This window comes from Oncorhynchus gorbuscha, linkage group LG16 (genome assembly GCF_021184085.1).
Source record: "Oncorhynchus gorbuscha isolate QuinsamMale2020 ecotype Even-year linkage group LG16, OgorEven_v1.0, whole genome shotgun sequence".
NCBI lineage: Eukaryota > Metazoa > Chordata > Actinopteri > Salmoniformes > Salmonidae > Oncorhynchus > Oncorhynchus gorbuscha.
This window is the reverse complement of record NC_060188.1, coordinates 1280334-1299810: the sequence shown is the minus strand read 5'-3', so window position 1 is coordinate 1299810 and position 19477 is coordinate 1280334. Positions and strand designations below refer to the sequence as shown.

General features: G+C 45.7%; 2 protein-coding genes across 3 annotated transcripts in view; one reads left to right on the top strand and one right to left on the bottom strand.

The window, feature by feature from the left end:
* LOC124000004 (protein FAM104A) overlaps positions 1-1207 on the bottom strand; it is a 14721-nt gene extending 13514 nt beyond the window's left edge. The window contains exons 1-2 of one of the 2 annotated variants that reach the window (XM_046306074.1): positions 892-1207; positions 105-225 (exon numbers count right to left, since the gene is read on the bottom strand). In XM_046306074.1, coding sequence (XP_046162030.1) covers positions 105-225; positions 892-893 — 123 coding nt within the window. In that variant the 5' untranslated portion in view covers positions 894-1207. Of the gene's footprint in view, positions 1-104; positions 226-324; positions 692-891 lie in introns of those variants that run through there. The other variant, XM_046306072.1, reaches the window with a different exon arrangement.
* LOC124000005 (protein HID1-like) overlaps positions 1-19477 on the top strand; it is a 36200-nt gene that overhangs the window by 8795 nt on the left and 7928 nt on the right. The window contains exons 5-10 of the mRNA XM_046306075.1: positions 13179-13285; positions 13800-13916; positions 14155-14365; positions 15839-15862; positions 16070-16079; positions 17944-18110. Of these exons, the coding sequence (XP_046162031.1) occupies positions 13179-13285; positions 13800-13916; positions 14155-14365; positions 15839-15862; positions 16070-16079; positions 17944-18110 (636 nt within the window). The remainder of the gene's footprint in view (positions 1-13178; positions 13286-13799; positions 13917-14154; positions 14366-15838; positions 15863-16069; positions 16080-17943; positions 18111-19477) is intronic.

The following is a 19477-nucleotide window of genomic DNA, read 5'->3' as shown; positions in this document are numbered from 1 at the left end:
GCTGACACTAAGGCTGCCGTTACCCCTAGCTGACAATGTACTGTTGGGGGGATTCACACAATATTGACAATGTAATGTCTCTTGTCATTGGCGCTCGTACGTACCTCCGAGTCCCAAGCATCCAGGCCCAGCTCAGGAGAGAGGGGATTAGCTCCTCTGCTCAACCGTTTGGCCTTAGGCACCAGCTGGCCATTCTCCTCTTCCCCACCATTCCGCTGGCGTTTCCTTATAAGGGATTGAAAGACAAACGCATTAGAATCTAAGATACAATATACATGCCCGACGGTGCAAGTAGCATGCAGATAAATAATGCAACGAACTCACCTGTTTTCAGTTAACATGTATTGATTGTATTGTCCTAATGACAAGCCTTGCAGCTGGTTTACGTGTCGTGGGCAATATAACGTTAGGCTGCAGTGACGAGTTGTTTTTCACAGTCCCTGTTTTCGGCCTAGGCTCCTCAGTTTGATTACGTTTACGGCCCAGCAAGCTAATTAATTAGCGATCTAGCGAGTGTCCCACACAGTTGTTACAAGCCTGCTAAAATACATTATGTTGGTATTTTAAGTGCCATGAAACCAGCGTGTCGAATATATAGCTAACTAACAAAGGGACAGACACTTGGCAACCTCACCCAAACATGACATTTGAACTACTTTTATTACCAGCTAAGCTGTTTAGCTAGAAACGACCAAACAGTCAAAGCACCAAATCAATAATATCACAATGGTATACCTGCTGTTTTTCGAAGTCAAATCATGGCTAGCAAAACTATAGTTGACAGACTATATATAGACTATAACTAAGCTAGCAATTAGGTCACGTTAGGTTGATATCTATCTAAAGTTAGCTAACATGTAAACAATGTAAGAGAAAGAAACCCGCCCTTACATTCGAGCTTTGAAGCTCAACGTTGCAAGGACCCAAACTATGCTGTCTAACGTTAACTTGCTAGCTACAGTAACGTTAGCCTTCTCGTATCACTGATCAAAACAACAAAAGGAGGTATCCTCGGTGTAGATAGGGTCTCACAGGTCAGATTATCCTGCTAGACAATGCGATGTGTGGTGAAGAAAGACAAATATATTGATTGAAAGCTACATTTGAACAATATCGCCGGTATCAACGCCCTAACATCTATGTAGCTGGTTAGCTAGCTCACGAACCTCTGCTGTTTACATGACACCGCGACTGCGCAGTACAGACAGAACGCTGACAGGAGAAACCACATGGTGTCGCTGTTTCCGGTACCGTCTACAACCAGTACAGACACTCATTCAATGATCGATACAATTTACAATATCTTATTGTTACATTTATGCATATTGTAACCAATTATATCAATATTATAACAGTGATTTCAACCAAAGAGATTGTATAGAATAAAACCCCGATTGTATTGTAAATTGAATTCCATTAATATATTTTTAAAGAGATAACCCTAAATTATTATGATATTATACTAGGTACAAGGGTTCCCTGTATAATATGTATTACATTTGACCTTATAATAAGCATAGTGATTATTGTACACTTGAAGAACCCGGAAGTTTAGAGCCCAGTGTAAAAGGCTAGCCAACCAGTGACGTAAAAACGCCTCCGCGAGTGACTCAAGCGGAGGAAAGAGGTGAACAAGATTAGTAGGGATTCACGGCATCAACAACGCTGTAGTATATAAAGGAATATCAAAATGGGTAACACCGATTCTAAACTGAACTTCAGGAAAGCAGTAATACAGCTGACAACCAAAACACAGGTTGGATACCTTTGAAATATTTATTATAGGCCAACGCTGAGAAATAGGAAAATATTTGATCAGTATAAATAACGATCACAGAAAGAGCGCAATAGCTGTTTGTATATCACTAGGACGGATAAGTGCTCTATTGGAAAACAAAAGATAGGGTCTGCATATAGTCCGTCGATGTTTCATGCATAGGTCTATATTGAGATGTTTCTTTAAAAAAAATATTGTCCCGCTCGTCATGAAATGCTTGGCGTATTTGATCATGCGTTATGTTAGGTTATAATCAAATCCCCGCAATGATAGCTGTGACACGCTACTGTTTTAAAACTCTCATATGATTTATCCTGTCCTATTGTTATTCTGGGGTGTTTCTATTTTGCATTAGGTTTCTATGTTATATGAAAAGTGGGCTCATAAACCTTTACCATACACAAACACCCCCTTTTCGCTGTTTAATAGTCAATGTCTATTCACTGTGCATGATCACAACGCCCTTCTGCAGACCTTATCATCGGCGACATGAGAAACAGGCGGCATAGTTTTTAGCCAAGTAGACTACTTGTTTAAAATGTTACATTTTTTGATTTGGATTCTTATAGATCACCGATAACGCATATCTTATTCGATGGTCAAATGACGTAGGGTCCTTTCTCCCACCGCCCACAGATGTGGCAGGTGTTCTGTTATGTGCAGAGATTAGAGCAGCTCATATTTCCTGTTGCTGTATAGACTAACAGAAATTAGGAAGAGATAGGTTGTTATGTTGCCCCATCTGCTAACTTGTGTTGACATGAAACCTAGTTATTAGAATGAGGTGACATTATTCTCATGATATGTTTATTTCTATTATTCTAGCCCTCTTGCTCCAATCTGATATATTTGTTGATTCTGAATGCATTTGTTGTGTGATTTGATATTCATTATATTACATTACCCTATTGCTTTCTATGACACTGCTATACATGCTGTTTCTACACCCAATGTAATAGGTTATCATTAGTCAGATTGGAGCAAGCCTAGACGAGCCCAATGGGTGGTGGGAAATGTAGTCTAAAAGCAGATGCATGCATTTTCCACAGCCAGTGGAGGCCACAGATGATGCCTTCTGGGACCAGTTCTGGGCTGACACTGCCACCACTGTGCAGGATGTTTTTGCCCTGGTGCCAGCCGCAGAGATCCGAGCTGTTCGGGAGGAGTCCCCCTCCAATCTGGCAACCCTCTGCTATAAGGTAGAAAGATGATGAGGAGGATGTTATGGAAGTAGAACTGCACTGGGCTGCAGCAGATGAACCAGAAAGGTTTCTCAGACACAGATTAAGCCTATACTCATGGACTGAAAAGATCTTTCAATAGAGATTCTCCACTGAGAATGTTTTTTAGAACTGGACTAGGCTTAATCTGTCTGGGAAACCTACAAAAACTGTTCAGATACACACTAAGACTAAACACATTTATTTTAGGTACTGGATGCAAGCTGTACTAACATCAAGTGCATTCCACAGAGATATTGTTCTGAAACAGCTTTTATTGAGTAGCTGGCTGACTGGCAGAGGCGTCTGTCAGGGACTCAGGGCCCGCTGCTCCTGGATGCAGGAAAGAAGCAAGGCGTCCTCCCTTCCCGTCTCTGACTCGCTGCTTCCTTTATAAACTGCCTATCAGAAACAAAACAGACCTACTGTTGGGGCTGGGGGGCTCTCTAATGGAACAGGACAGACTGTTGGGGCTGGGGGGCCCTCTCTAATGGAACAGGACAGACTGTTGGGACTGGGGGCCCTCTCTAATGGAACAGGACAGACTGCTGCGGGCTCTCTAATGGAACATGACAGACTGTTGGGGCTGGGGGGCTCTAATGGAACAGGACAGACTGTTGGGGCTGGGGGCTCTCTAATGGAACAGGACAGGCTGGGGGGCTCTCTAATGGAACATGACAGACTGTTGGGGCTGGGGGCTCTCTAATGGAACAGGACAGACTGTTGGGGCTGGGGGGGCTCTCTAATGGAACAGGACAGACTGTTGGGGCTGGGGGCTCTCTAATGGAACAGGACACTAATGGAACAGGACAGACTGTTGGGGCTGGGGGGCTCTCTAATGGAACAGGACAGACTGTTATGGCTGGGGGCTTTCTAATGAAACATGACAGACTGTTGGGGCTGGGGGGCTCTCTAATGGAACAGGACAGACTTGGGGCTGGGGGCTCTCTAATGAACAGGACAGACTGTTGGGGCTGGGGGGCTCTCTAATGGAACAGGACAGACTGTTGGGGCTGGGGGGCTCTCTAATGGAACAGGACAGACTGTTGGGGCTGGGGGGCTCTCTAATGGAACAGGACAGACTGTTGGGGCTGGGGGGCTCTCTAATGGAACAGGACAGACTGTTGGGGCTGGGGGCTCTCTAATGGAACAGGACAGACTGTTGGGGCTGGGGGCTCTCTAATGGAACAGGACAGACTGTTGGGGCTGGGGGCTCTCTAATGGAACAGGACAGACTGTTGGGGCTGGGGGGCTCTCTAATGGAACAGGACAGACTGTTGGGGCTGGGGGCTCTCTAATGGAACAGGACAGACTGTTGGGGCTGGGGGGGGGCTCTCTAATGGAACAGGACAGACTGTTGGGGCTGGGGGCTCTCTAATGGAACAGGACAGACTGTTGGGGACTGGGGGGCTCTCTAATGGAACAGGACAGACTGTTGGGGCTGGGGGCTCTCTAATGGAACAGGACAGACTGTTGGGGCTGGGGGGCTATCTAATGGAACAGGACAGACTGTTGGGGCTGGGGGCTCTCTAATGGAACAGGACAGACTGTTGGGACTGGGGGGCTCTCTAATGGAACAGGACAGACTGTTGGGGCTGGGGGGCTCTCTAATGGAACAGGACAGACTGTTGGGGACTGGGGGGCTCTCTAATGGAACAGACAGACTGTTGGGGACTGGGGGGCTCTCTAATGGAACATGACAGACTGGGGACTGGGGGGCTCTCTAATGGAACAGGACAGACTGTTGGGACTGGGGGCTCTCTAATGGAACAGGACAGACTGTTGGGGCTGGGGGGCTCTCTAATGGAACAGGACAGACTGGGGCTGGGGGGCTCTCTAATGGAACAGGACACTGGGCTGGGGGCTCTCTAATGGAACAGGGGGCTCTCTAATGGAACAGGACAGGGGCTGGGGGCTCTCTTGGGGCTGGGGGGCTCTCTAATGGAACAGGACAGACTGTTGGGGCTGGGGGGCTCTCTAATGGAACAGGACAGACTGTTGGGGGCAGGGGGCTCTCTAATGGAACAGGACAGACTGTTGGGGCTGGGGGCTCTCTAATGGAACAGGACAGACTGTTGGGGGGCTCTCTAATGGAACAGGACAGACTGTTGGGGCTGGGGGCTTTCTAATGGAACAGGACAGACTGTTGGGGCTGGGGGGCTCTCTAATGGAACAGGACAGACTGTTGGGGCTGGGGGCTGGGGGGCTCTCTAATGGAACAGGACAGGCTGTGGGGGGGGCTGGGGGCTCTCTAATGGAACAGGACAGGCTGGGGGCTCTCTAATGGAACATGACAGACTGTTGGGGCTGGGGGCTCTCTAATGGAACAGGACAGACTGTTGGGGCTGGGGGCTCTCTAGTGGAACAGGACAGACTGTTGGGGCTGGGGGCTCTCTAGTGGAACAGGACAGACTGTTGGGGCTGGGGGGCTCTCTAATGGAAGAGGACAGACTGTTGGTGCTGGGGGGCTCTCTAATGGAACATGACAGACTGTTGGTGCTGGGGGGGCTCTCTAATGGAACATGACAGACTGTTGGTGCTGGGGGAGCTCTCTAATGGAACATGACAGACTGTTGGTGCTGGGGGGCTCTCTAATGGAACATGACAGACTGTTGGTGCTGGGGGGGCTCTCTAATGGAACAGGACAGACTGGCTGGCAACGTTCTTATCTCTTGCTCGCTAGCTAGCCAACTATGGCTAACTTATAGTCACATCAAAAAGTGCAGCCAGAATAACAGCAAAGTAGCTGCATTTGCATTTGTTTAAGCTGTTTTCGAGTTTAACTAGAGACATCCATAGCAATAAGCTAATGATGCGCAATTTCACCTGGCATATAAAATGTGCTCACTTTTCAGGACACTGTTGTTCAGAGGAGCGAGCCAACAACACAGCTCACACAATCACATCAAACTAAAGCTGGAAGGACTGCAAACTAGCTGCACTTCATTTTGTTTGACCTGTTTTCAATTGACATGTCTTTGTATATATCTATAAAGATGATGCTGATTCATGATTTTGACTGGCTGAGAAACGTTGCCTGCCTGTCTGTCTTGTCCCGACATGTTCATTACAGTGGGACAACTGGAGATCGAATTTGAATAAAGAAACAATGTTTCAAATGTCGGCTAGACAGACAAGGTTTATACAAATCTCCACTGTTGTAAACTAAATGTTAGCCATAAAGAAATGTGAGTTAACGTCTAGATGCTTTTTATAGTAGAGATCAAGTTGATAAATTGCTTGGCTGGGCTGATGAGACAGTGGATTGCACAGTCAGATGGAACAGAGTAAATAGGCATTTTAACGTCAGATTTAGCCGGTACTGTAACGGCGTTCTTGTGGAGAAGGAGAGTCGGACCAAAATGCAGCGTGATGATGATTCATGATATTTTAATGAAGGAAAAAACTATATATGAAGAAACTACAAAACAATGAAATGTGAAAACCGAAACAGCCCTATCTGGTGCAAACACAAAGACAGGAACAATCACCCACAAAACATTCAAAGAATATGGCTGCCTAAATATGGTTCCCAATCAGAGACAACGATACACACCTGCCTCTGATTGAGAACCGCTCCAGACAGCCATAGACTTTGCTAGATAACCCCACTAAGCCACACACCCAACACCCCACAAAACCCCAAGACAAAACACACCACAATAAACCCATGTCACACCCTGGCCTGACCAAATAAATGAAGACAAACACAATATATTACGACCAGGGCGTGACAGGTAGTAACTTATGGAATAGACACCGGCTAGAATGCGATTTTAACCAATCAGCATTCAGGATTAGACCCACCCATTGTATAATGTCTGTGTTCTGTAACATCATGGCAGTGTTCTGTAACATCATAGCAGTGTTCTGTAACATCATGGCTGTGTTCTGTAACATCATGGCTGTGTTCTGTAACATCATGGCAGTGTTCTGTAACATCATGGCTGTGTTCTGTAACATCATAGCAGTGTTCTGTAACATCATGGCAGTGTTCTGTAACATCATGGCTGTGTTCTGTAACATCATGGCAGTGTTCTGTAACATCATGGCTGTGTTCTGTAACATCATGGCTGTGTTCTGTAACATCATGGCATGTGAAAGAAAACAGAGTGGAACAGAGGTACTACCAGAAAATCATGGCTGTGTTCTGTAACCCAGGCTGTATTTATAGCATCAAGGCCATCTCTGTAACCCAGGCTATATCTCTCCACCAGGCCATCTCTCCCCAGGCCATATCTCTCCCCCAGGCCATCTCTCCCCCAGGCTGTATTTATAGCACCAAGGCCATCTCTCCCCCAGGCTATATCTCTCCACCAGGCCATCTCTCCCCCAGGCCATATCTCTCCCCCAGGCCATCTCTCCCCCAGGCCATATTTATAACACCAAGGCCATCTCTCCCCTAGGCCATATCTCTCCACCAGGCCATCTCTCCACCAGGCCATCTCTCCAAGGGCATCTTTCCCCCAGGCCATATTTATAACACCAAGGCCATCTCTCCCCCAGGCCATATTTATCCCCAGGCCATCTCTCCACCAGGCCATCTCTCCCCAGGCCATATTTCTCCCCCAGGCCATCTTCCCCCAGGCCATATCTCTCCACCAGGCCATCTCTCCACCAGGCCATCTCTCCCCCAGGCCGTATTTATAACACCAAGGCCATCTCTCCCCCAGGCCATATCTCTCCACCAGGCCATCTCTCCCCCAGGTCGTATTTATAACACCAAGGCCATCTCTCCCCCAAGCTGTATTTATAACACCAAGGCCATCTCTCCCCCAGGCCGTAGAGAAGCTGGTGCAGGCAGCAGAGTCAGGATGCCCCTCGGAGAAGGAGAAACAGATCGTTCTGAACTGTAGTCGTATGCTGACCCGCATCCTCCCCTACATCTTTGAGGACCAAGACTGGAGGGGCTTCTTCTGGTCCACGGTGCCTGGTGCTGGAAGAGCTGTGGTGAGTGTAGGGATATCTTCTGGTCCACTGTGTCTGGTGCTAGAAGAGCTGTGGGGAGTGGGCGGTGGGTGTGTGGGAGTAAAACATAGGAGTATACTGTGTGTAGATTTGGCTAGGGTTTGAGTTACACTTACAGCACAGATGTAAGATCTTAATTTGATCACCCTGTTGCAGAATAACTTTTTTTCAATGCAGTAAATGTTTTATTTTTAGTGTATTTGTGGTTTAAAAAGGCTTCTGAAATTTCCACTTTGCAAATTTCTGACTTGATTTTCCCGTATGAAAAATATATCAACCATTACAAACATGTCCATTAATTCTAATCCACATAATAACTCACATTTCCTGTTGCTGCAGGATTATGTTCCTGCTGTAGTAAACTGGCTCAAATGACCGTAAACCCTTATTATAATGGGGCGGCGTGATTTCATCTGCGCAGTGCTTTTGCACTATGAACATGTTGCCCGCAGTAAGATTTGAAATGATAATCCCTATGGCTGCAGATCAGTGTAGGCTAACATCTTACTGCAGCTAACACCCACATACTGTAGCTGCTGCAAGCACCAGTGTTTTGTCCCATATTCCACAGATACTAGCCTGGTCTCAGATCTGGGACCAGGCTAGACAGACTCTACCCACTGTTCCATTTTACAAACGCTTCATGGAAGATGTTAGTAAAAAATACCAGTCCTGTTCATTTGTCATCTCAACATGAATGAGTCTTAGATGTCTGTAGTCCCTCTGCACTGCAGCCAAGTGAGACTGGTGGATATGTGGGAGGAAATTGGCTTCTGTTGATAACAAAACAAAAATTAAATACTTCATTCATCTGACTAATTAGTTTCCTCATTCCAGTAGATGGTATTTCTTATTGGACAAGTGTAGGTAGTCCCTGGTAGTTCTTCCATCAGCTGCCTAATGAACACAACACAGAAATACATCATGATGATGAGAGAAAAACACATCTCCCAGGTGCATATTCTACCTCTCCTGATTACATTTGTTTCTTCCTACATGGGACGATAAGAGGAACTAGATTCCTAAAAGTTCAGTAGAACTCTAGTTCCTCATTAGACATTCAGAGATGCTTTGACAAACAATTCATTCAGAAGTTTCTGGGTTTACTTTTCATCAGAATGAAAATAACATGAAAATGAAAGTCATTGTCAGTGCTGTTTCCGAAGATGTTTCTGTTCACTATAGAGGGTAACAAAGTGTAGAGGGATTTAATGTTGTCCCCTCATCCTCCTGCCCCCCACCCTCTCATCCTCCTGTCCCCTCATCCTCCTGCCTCCCACCCTCTCATCCTCCTGTCCCCTCATCCTCCTGCCCCCCACCCTCTCATCCTCCTGTCCCCTCATCCTCCTGCCCCCCACCCTCTCATCCTCCTGTCCCCTCATCCTCCTGCCTCCCACCCACTCATCCTCCTGTCCCCTCATCCTCCTGCCTCCCACCCTCTCATCCTCCTGTCCCCTCATCCTCCTGCCTCCCACCCTCTCATCCTCCTGTCCCTCCCATCATCCTGTCCCCCATGCTCCCATTCTCCTGTCCCACCATCCTCCTGCCCCCCACCCTCTCATCCTCCTGTCCCTCCCATCCTCCTGTCCCCCATGCTCCTGTCCCCCACACTCCCATCCTCCTGTCCCCCATCCTCCTGCCCCCCACCCTCTCATCCTCCTGTTCCTCCCATCCTCCTGCCCCCATCCTCCTGTCCCTCCCATCCTCCTGTCCACTCCATTCTCCTGTGCCCCCATCCTCCTGTCCACCCCATCCTCCTGTCCACTCCATCCTCCTGTCCACCCCATCCTCCTGTCCCTCCCATCCCTCCCCATCCTCCTGTCCACTCCATTCTCCTCCTGCCCCCATCCTCCTGTCCACTCCATCCTCCTGTCCCCTCCATTCTCCTGCCCTCCATCCTCCTGTCCCTCCATCCTCCTGTCCCCTCCATTCTCCTGCCCTCCATCCTCCTGTCCACTCCATCCTCCTGTCCCTCCCATCCTCCTGTCCCCTCCATTCTCCTGTGCCCTCATCCTCCTGTCCACTCCATCCTCCTGTCCCCTCCATTCTCCTGCCTCCCATCCTCCTGTCCACCCCATCCTTCCGTCCATTCTCCTGTCCCTCCATCCTCCTGTCCACTCCATCCTCCTGTCCCCTGTCCTCCTGTCTCCATTCTCACAGACTGCTCGTCCACTGGCATCTGCTCCTGGCCATGGCCACCTGCTGTTCTGTCCTTCACTGTCCTGTGAGTCTCCATCCAGAGCTTATTCATTTTGATTCCTTTATTTTAGCAGGAAGTCCCATTGAGACCAAGGTCTCCATCCTTTCCACTCCATCCTCCTGTCCCCTGTCCTCCTGTCTCCTGTCCTCCTTCACAGACAGATGAGATGGATGATGAACCATTACTGGCAATGAGTCACAGCTCCTGGCTGTACACAATGATAAAAAACAACACATTTCTCAGTAAAGAGGTCTTGAAGTGGGGCCTGAGAAAAATGTTTGTCTTGTGAGTGAAAACTTGAACCTTGGGAGTTCTGTCCTGACTTCACAGTTTTAGACAGTACAGCCACAGTTTTAGAGGTAACCAATAGGCTGTAGTCTACAGTTTTCGGTAATCCAGAGCTTATTCATTTTGATTGAACCTTACAGTTTTAGCAGTAACCAATAGGCTGTCCCATGTGAGAGCCAATAGGTCTCTTTTACAGTTGTAGGGAGCCCTAGGCTGTACAATTACACAGATGGTAGCCAATTTCACAGCAGTTGTAGATGGAAATACACCACAGTTGTAGAAATACACAAACACAATGATAGAAAAACAACACATTTCTAGATGGTAGCCAATAGGCTGTCTTACAGTTGTAGGGGTAGAAAAAGGCTTTTGTCTTGTAGATGGTAGCCAAAGGCTGTACCCTTACAGTTGTAGACGGTAGCCAATAGGCTTACCCTTACAGTTGAATTTTACAGTTGTAGCAACAATAGGCTTTACCCTTACAGTTGTAGATGGTAGCCAATAGGCTTTACCCTTACAGTTGTAGATGGTAGCCAATAGGCTGTACCCTTACAGTTTAGCCAGCTTTAACATTAGATGGTAGCCAATAGGCTGTACCCTTACAGTTGTAGATGGTAGACACCCTTACAGTTGTAACGGTAGCCAATAGGGATGTGCCCTTACAGTTTAGACGGTAGCCAATAGGCTGTACCCTTACAGTTGTAGACGGTAGCCAATAGGGTTTACAGGTAGACGGTAGCCAATAGGCAGTTGTAGACGGTAGCCAATAGGCTGTACCCCAGTTTACAGTTGTGACGGTAGCCAATAGGCTGTACCCTTACAGTTGTAGACGGTAGCCAATAGGCTGTACCCACAGTTGTAGATTAGCAATAGGCTGTACCCTTACAGTTTAGACGGTAGCCAATAGGCTGTACCCTTACAGTTGTAGACAGGTAGCCACTTACCATTAGGCTGTACCCTTACAGTTGTAGACGGTAGCCAATAGGCTGTACCCTTACAGTTTGTAGAGGTGGTGATTGACTCCGCCTGTAGCCAATAGGCTGTACCGTTACCGTTTTAATGGAGCAAATCCCATAACATTTTCACATGGAAATAGCTGTTGATTTCTATGATACAGGAGCCTGTAGGTGCTGTTCAATACAGACCTACATTGCATGGGAAACATTTAAAAACGTTTTTACATTATGAAGGGCTTAACATTCATTTATCATTTGTTTTGTCTGTAACTCCATGCGCCAAGGTGACTGTAAATTGCACCATAACCGTTTACGAAATAAAATGAATGAAAGAATATAAAGCAACGTGCACACAAGCGGCTCTGATCTGAACTGATCTGAAAAGCCCATTCGCTCGGCGGGTGGATGGTTGAAAGACCGCTCGTGGGGCTGCCAATAGAATTCTACTCTCCGAGTTGCAGTAAAATCACATACACAATCTTGCAAAGTTAGATTTGTATCGTTTTGTTGCATTGACAATGGGCTGACATAATGTTGATTCGATCACAGAAAAATGCTGATCTATATTGTGCAAACTAATGGGGCGAACTCACTGAAGTTCAATTTCTTGCGTCTCTACACTGCCTGGCATTTCTTCTGCAAAGCAGTCCTAGAGGTGGCAACTAGTCAACTGAGTCATACATCACCGTGCTCTACCAACTGAACCACACAGCACCGTGCTCTACCAACTGCCACAGCACCGTGCTTTACCAACTGAACCACACAGCACCGTTGTACCAACTGAACCCAAGCAGTGCTCTACCAACTGAACCACACAGCACCGTGCTCTACCAGTTGTAGATGGTCACCAACTGAACCACAAGGCACCTTGCTCTACCAACTTACAGTTGTAGACGTGCTCTAGAACCAACAGGCTGTACCAACTGAACCACACAGCAGTTGAACCACACAGCACGTGCTCTACCAACTGAACCACACAGCACCTGCGCTACCAACTTACAGTTGTAGACTGTACCACACAGCAGGCTGTACCCTGAACCACAGTTGCTCTACCAACTGAGTAGCACCATGCTCACTGGCTGCACCCCTTACCAACTGAACCACGGCACATTAGTTCTAGCCAATGAACCACAAGGCACCTTGCTCTACCAACTTACACAGACCGGTAGCCAACTGAGGCATGCTCTACCCTTACAGTTGTAGCACCGTGCTCTACCAACTGAACCATGCTCTTTAATGAACCACAAGGCACCTTGCTCTACCAACTGAACCACAGGCACCGTGCTCTACCAACTGAACCACACAGCACCTTGCTCTACCAACTGAACCACAAGGCACCTTGCTCTACCAACTGAACCACACAGCACCATGCTCTACCAACTGAACCACACAACCGTGCCTACCAACAGAACCACACAGCACCGTGCTCTACCAACTGAACCACACAGCACCGTGCTCTACCAACAACTGAACCACACAGCACCGTGCTCTACCAACTGAACCACAAGGCACCTTGCTCTACCAACTGAACCACACAGCACCATGCTCTACCAACTGAACCACACAGCAACCTGAACCACAAGGCACCTTGCTCCATACCACCATTAGGTCTCTCTGTGAAATTGTACACTGACTCGTTGTTAGCTTCATATGATGTATTCATTGCTGTAGATGACTGAACAGTGATGTGATGGTGTACAGAGCAGAGGTAGCTCCCTCCCAGTAGTTATTGGGATTGATGGTCCCATGATGATGTCACCATCCTACAGGACTCTGTGGAGGACATGCAGACCATAGACAGCTGTGAGTATATCTGGGAGGCAGGGGTGGGGTTCGCCCAGTCCCCCCCACTCAACTACATCCACGACCTCAACAGGTGAGTCACAGTGATGAGAGTCCTTATGTTGACTTCTGTGTTCTGATGATCTTTCTATCCTCTGTCTATCTTCTCTCTCTCTCTCTCTCTCTCTCTCTCTCTCTCTCTCTCTCTCTCTCTCTCTGTCTCTCTCTCTCTCTCTCTCTCTCTCTCTCTCTCTCTCTCTCTCTCTCTCTCTCTCTCTCTCTCTCTCTCTCTCTCTCTCTCTCTCTGTCTCTCTCTCTCTCTCTCTCTCTCTCTCTCTCTCTCTCTCTCTCTCTCTCTCTCTCTCTCTCTCTCTCTCTCTCTCTCTCTCTCTCTCTCTCTCTCTCTCTCTCTCTCTCTCTCAATTCAAGGGATATATTGGCATAGGAAAGCAAGTGAAATAGATAATAAACAATAAGAAATATACAATAAACATTACACTCACAAAGTTCCAAAAGTGTATGTATATATTATGTATATATACAATGTTGTAATGATGTGCAAATAGTTAAAGTTAAACCTCTTTCTATGTCTGATTTTCACCACTCAGGACGGAGCTGCTGAGGCTGCTGCTAACCTGTTTCTCTGAGGCCATGTACCTCCCTCCCTCCTCAGACAACACCATCCTCAACCCCTGGGTCAGCTTCTTCTGCTCCACAGAAAACAGGTGAGGTGCACACACACACACACACACACACACACACACACACACACACACACACACACACACACACACACACACACACACACACACACACACACACACACACACACACACACACACACACACACACACACACACACACACACACACACACACACACACACACACACACCACATAATTTCCCCCAAACGATAACTGACACATAATAAGTGATTATTTCCCTCCGTCCACCTACCTCAGGCATGCCCTGCCTCTCTTCACCTCCCTGGTAAACGTGGTGTGTGCCTACGACCCGGTGGGCTATGGCATCCCTTACAATCACCTGCTCTTCTCCGACTACCGGGAGCAGCTGGTAGAGCAGGCCGTGCAGATCCTCATCGTCACCCTGGAGCACGATGGAGGAGGGCTGGCCCACCGACCCCCCTCTCCCTCCAGTATGGAGGACCAGGATGTAAGGCCAGGACCCTTCTGTACAGGGGGAGAGTGATGCTGTGTGTGTGAGAGACCAGGGGCCTGTCATGATACATTGTGTTAACATTCACCTGTAGAGACCAGGGGCCTGTCATGATACATTGTGTTAACATTCACCTGTAGAGACCAGGGGCCTGTCATGATACATTATCTTAACATTCACCTGTAGAGACCAGGGGCCTGTCATGATACATTATCTTAACATTCACCTGTAGAGACCAGGGGCCTGTCATGATACATTGTGTTAACATTCACCTGTAGAGACCAGGGGCCTGTCATGATACATTATCTTAACATTCACCTGTAGAGACCAGGGGCCTGTCATGATACATTATCTTAACATTCACCTGTAGAGACCAGGGGCCTGTCATGATACATTATCTTAACATTCACCTGTAGAGACCAGGGGCCTGTCATGATACATTATCTTAACATTCACCTGTAGAGACCAGGGGTCTGTCATGATACATTATCTTAACATTCACCTGTAGAGACCAGGGGCCTGTCATGATACATTATCTTAACATTCACCTGTAGAGACCAGGGGCCTGTCATGATACATTGTGTTAACATTCACCTGTAGAGACCAGGGGCCTGTCATGATACATTATCTTAACATTCACCTGTAGAGACCAGGGGCCTGTCATGATACATTATCTTAACATTCACCTGTAGAGACCAGGGGCCTGTCATGATACATTATCTTAACATTCACCTGTAGAGACCAGGGGCCTGTCATGATACATTGTGTTAACATTCACCTGTAGAGACCAGGGGTCTGTCATGATACATTATCTTAACATTCACCTGTAGAGACCAGGGGTCTGTCATGATACATTATCTTAACATTCACCTGTAGAGACCAGGGGCCTGTCATGATACATTATCTTAACATTCACCTGTAGAGACCAGGGGCCTGTCATGATACATTGTGTTAACATTCACCTGTAGAGACCAGGGGTCTGTCATGATACATTATCTTAACACCTGTCACCTGTAGATTTAACATTAGAGACCAGGGGCCTGTCATGATACATTATCTTAACATTCACCTGTAGAGACCAGGGGCCTGTCATGATACATTGTGTTAACATTCACCTGTAGAGACCAGGGGCCTGTCATGATACATTATCTTAACATTCACCTTAGAGACCAGGGGTCTGTCATGATACAACAACATTCACCTGTAGAGACCAGGGGCCTGTCATGATACATTATCTTAACATTCACCTGTAGAGACCAGGGGCCTGTCATGATACATTATCTTAACATTCACCTGTAGAGACCAGGGGCCTGTCATGATACATTGTCTTAACAGTCACCTGTCTTAAGAGATTCCAGGGGCCTGTCATGATACCCATTCAGTCAGAGACCAAGGGGCCTGTTGCTGTTAGGGGCCTGTCATAATTTTTTCTCTAGAGACCAGGGGCCTGTCTCTCTGCAGTCTGTAGAGACCAGGGGCCCTGACAACCTGTTTGTCATGAACTGTGTTAACTTTCAAGACCAATTCACAGGGAAGAGGGACCCTAGTCTGATACAGTCATTCACCTTTCTGTCTTGTCATATTCTGACCCTTTTCAGACATTTCAAAGCAAATACAAATCAAAGGGGCCTGTTGTATTTAACATTCACCTGTATGACCGCCTGTCATGATACATTAGTCTTAAATTACAACCAGGTGTAGATAAATTATAGTTAACACAGTAGAGAAATGCATTGTGTTAACATTCACCTGTAGAGACCCCTGTAACCAACAATAGAGACCAGGGGTTCAGAAATAGATCTTAGAGAAAATATTTGTCTTAAAGTAAAGAAATGATACATTATCTTAACATTCACCTGTAAGAATGTCATGATACAATAAAATGACTGTAGACCAGGGGCCTGGTCTGACATTATCCATTTGATGAATTGTAGTCAGGATGACCCAGTTTTATAGCTTGGAGGTATGATTATCTAACATTACCTAGTCTAGAGAGGGGCCTGTCATGGTCATTATCTAAGACACCTGTCCTCCTTTAAATGGTGCATTACCTGTAGACTGAATGATACACTGTTTAAAGTTGTGAGAGAAGGTCTGTCAGTCTAAAGGTCTGACCTGTAACCAGGCCTACATTACTAGTCTGTGTTGTCAGACCCTGTCTAAAAGACCCTGTCTGAGGTCTGACCCTAGTCTAAAGGTTCACCCTAGTAGAGAAGGTCTGACCCTAACATTCACCTAGTCTGAAGGTCTGACCCTAGTCTAGAGAAGGTCTGACCCTAGTCTGAAGGTCTGACCTCTGCAGTCTAAAGGTCTGACCCTCTAAAGTCAGGGAAAAGGTCTGACCCTATTTCAAAGTCTGATCTCCAAAGGTCTTGTCAAAGGTCTGACCCTAGTCTAAATGCTGTCTGACCCTGCAGTTCAAAGGTCTGATTTAGGTCTGACCCTAGTCTAAAGGTCTGACCCTAGTCTGAAGGTGGCCAGTCTAAAGGTCTTGATGAATTGTTCAGCAGTTTTACCCTAGCTGGAGGTAGAAGCTGTTAAAGGTCTGATCCTCCTAGTCTAAATGTCTGACCCTAGTCTGAAGGTCTGACCCTAGTCTAAAGGTCTGACCCTAGTCTAAAGGTCTGACCCTAGTCTGAAGGTCTGACCCTAGTCTGAAGGTCTGACCCTAGTCTAAAGGTCTGACCCTAGTCTAAAGGTCTGACCCTAGTCTGAAGGTCTGACCCTAGTCTGAAGGTCTGACCCTAGTTTAAAGGTCTGACTAGTCCTGAGTCTAAAGGTCTGTCCCTAGTCTGAAGGTCTGACCCTAGTCTAAAGGTCTGACCCTAGTCTCTAAAAAGTTTTGACCCTAGTCTAAAGGTCTGACCCTAGTCTAAAGGTCTGACCCTAAAGGTCTGACCCTAGTCTAAAGGTCTGACCCTAGTCTAAATGTCTGACCCTAGTCTGAAGGTCTGACCCTAGTCTAAAGGTCTGACCCTAGTCTGAAGGTCTGACCCTAGTCTGAAGGTCTGACCCTAGTCTAAAGGTCTGACCCTAGTCTAAATGTCTGACCCTAGTCTGAAGGTCTGACCCTAGTCTGAAGGTCTGACCCTAGTCTAAAGGTCTGTCCCTAGTCTGAAGGTCTGACCCTAGTCTAAAGGTCTGACCCTAGTCTAAAGTTTTGACCCTAGTCTAAAGGTCTGACCCTAGTCTGAAGGTCTGACTCTAGTCTGAAGGTCTGACCCTAGTCTAAAGGTCATGTGACCCCCCCGATAGGACTATTACTTTGTAGTTCTCTCTTCTTTGTAGTTCTCTCTTCTTTGTAGTCTCTCTTCTTTGTAGTTCTCCCTTCTTTGTAGTTCTCTCTTTGTAGTTCTCCCTTCTTTGTAGTTCTCTCTTTGTAGTTCTCTCTTCTTTGTAGTTCTCTCTTCTTTGTAGTTCTCTCTTTGTAGTTATCTCTTCTTTGTAGTTCTCCCTTCTTTATAGTTCTCTCTTCAATCATGTTTACACGCTTTCTCCTCTAATGGTACATCACAAGTGCAGCTTTGCTATGTGAACAGGTCTAAAGCTCTCAACTTAAGATGTGAACCTCAAAGCCTGCTTGTGTCACCCCCCTCTCCAGGACTATGACTTTGTGTTGAAGGGACTGGCTCGCCTGTTGGTAAACCCTCTGATGCAGACCTACCTGCCCAACTCCACCAAGAAGATCCAGTTTCACCAGGAGCTGCTGGTGCTCTTCTGGAAGCTCTGTGACTTCAATAAGGTCATTTATAATATATTATTATTGTACATTACTATCATATTATATATTATTATATTATGATAAGGTAGGAGACTAGCCTGATCCCAGATCTGTGTTATTCCTTACCATACTGTAGGAGTGCTAAGGAAACCATACAGGTTGTTATTGTGTGGACTGTATTCAAATGAGACACGTTATATTTGAAAAAAATACATTTTAGCTCGATGCACCTTCTGACATCATCATAATCAGTGAATACACAACAGATAGAAGACAGGTACATACATAATATATCATATTGACATCATCATAATCAGTGAATAGACAACAGATAGAAGACAGGTACATACATAATATATCATATTGACATCATCATAATCAGTGAATAGACAACAGATAGAAGACAGGTACATACATAATATATCATATTGACATCATCATAATCAGTGAATAGACAACAGATAGAAGACAGGTACATACATAATATATCATATTGACATCATCATAATCAGAATGAATAGACAACAGACATAATCAGTGAAAGACAGGTACATACATAATATATCATATTGACAGATCATCATAATCAGTGAATAGACAACAGATAGAAGACAGGTACATACATAATATATCATATTGACATCATCATAATCAGTGAATAGACAACAGATAGAAGACAGGTACATACATAATATATCATATTGACATAATCAGTGAATAGACAACAGATAGAAGACAGGTACATATCATATTAATATATCATATTGACATCATATTGACATAATCAGTGAATAGACAACAGATAGAAGACAGGTACATACATAATATATCATATTGACATCATCATAATCAGTGAATAGACAACAGATAGAAGACAGGTACATACATAATATATCATATTGACATCATCATAATCAGTGAATAGACAACAGATAGAAGACAGGTACATACATAATATATCATATTGACATAATCAGTGAATAGACAACAGATAGAAGACAGGTACATACATAATATATCATATTGACATAATCAGTGAATAGACAACAGATAGAAGACAGGTACATACATAATATATCATATTGACATAATCAGTGAATAGACAACAGACATCATCATAATAGAAGACAGGTACATACATAATATATCATATTGACATCATCATAATCAGTGAATAGACAACAGGTAGAAGACAGGTACATACATAATATATCATATTGATCATAATCAGTGAATAGACAACAGATAGAAGACAGGTACATACATAATATATCATATTGACATCATCAGTGAATAGACAACAGATAGAAGACAGGTACATACATAATATATCATATTGACATCATCATAATCAGTGAATAGACAACAGATAGAAGACAGGTACATAC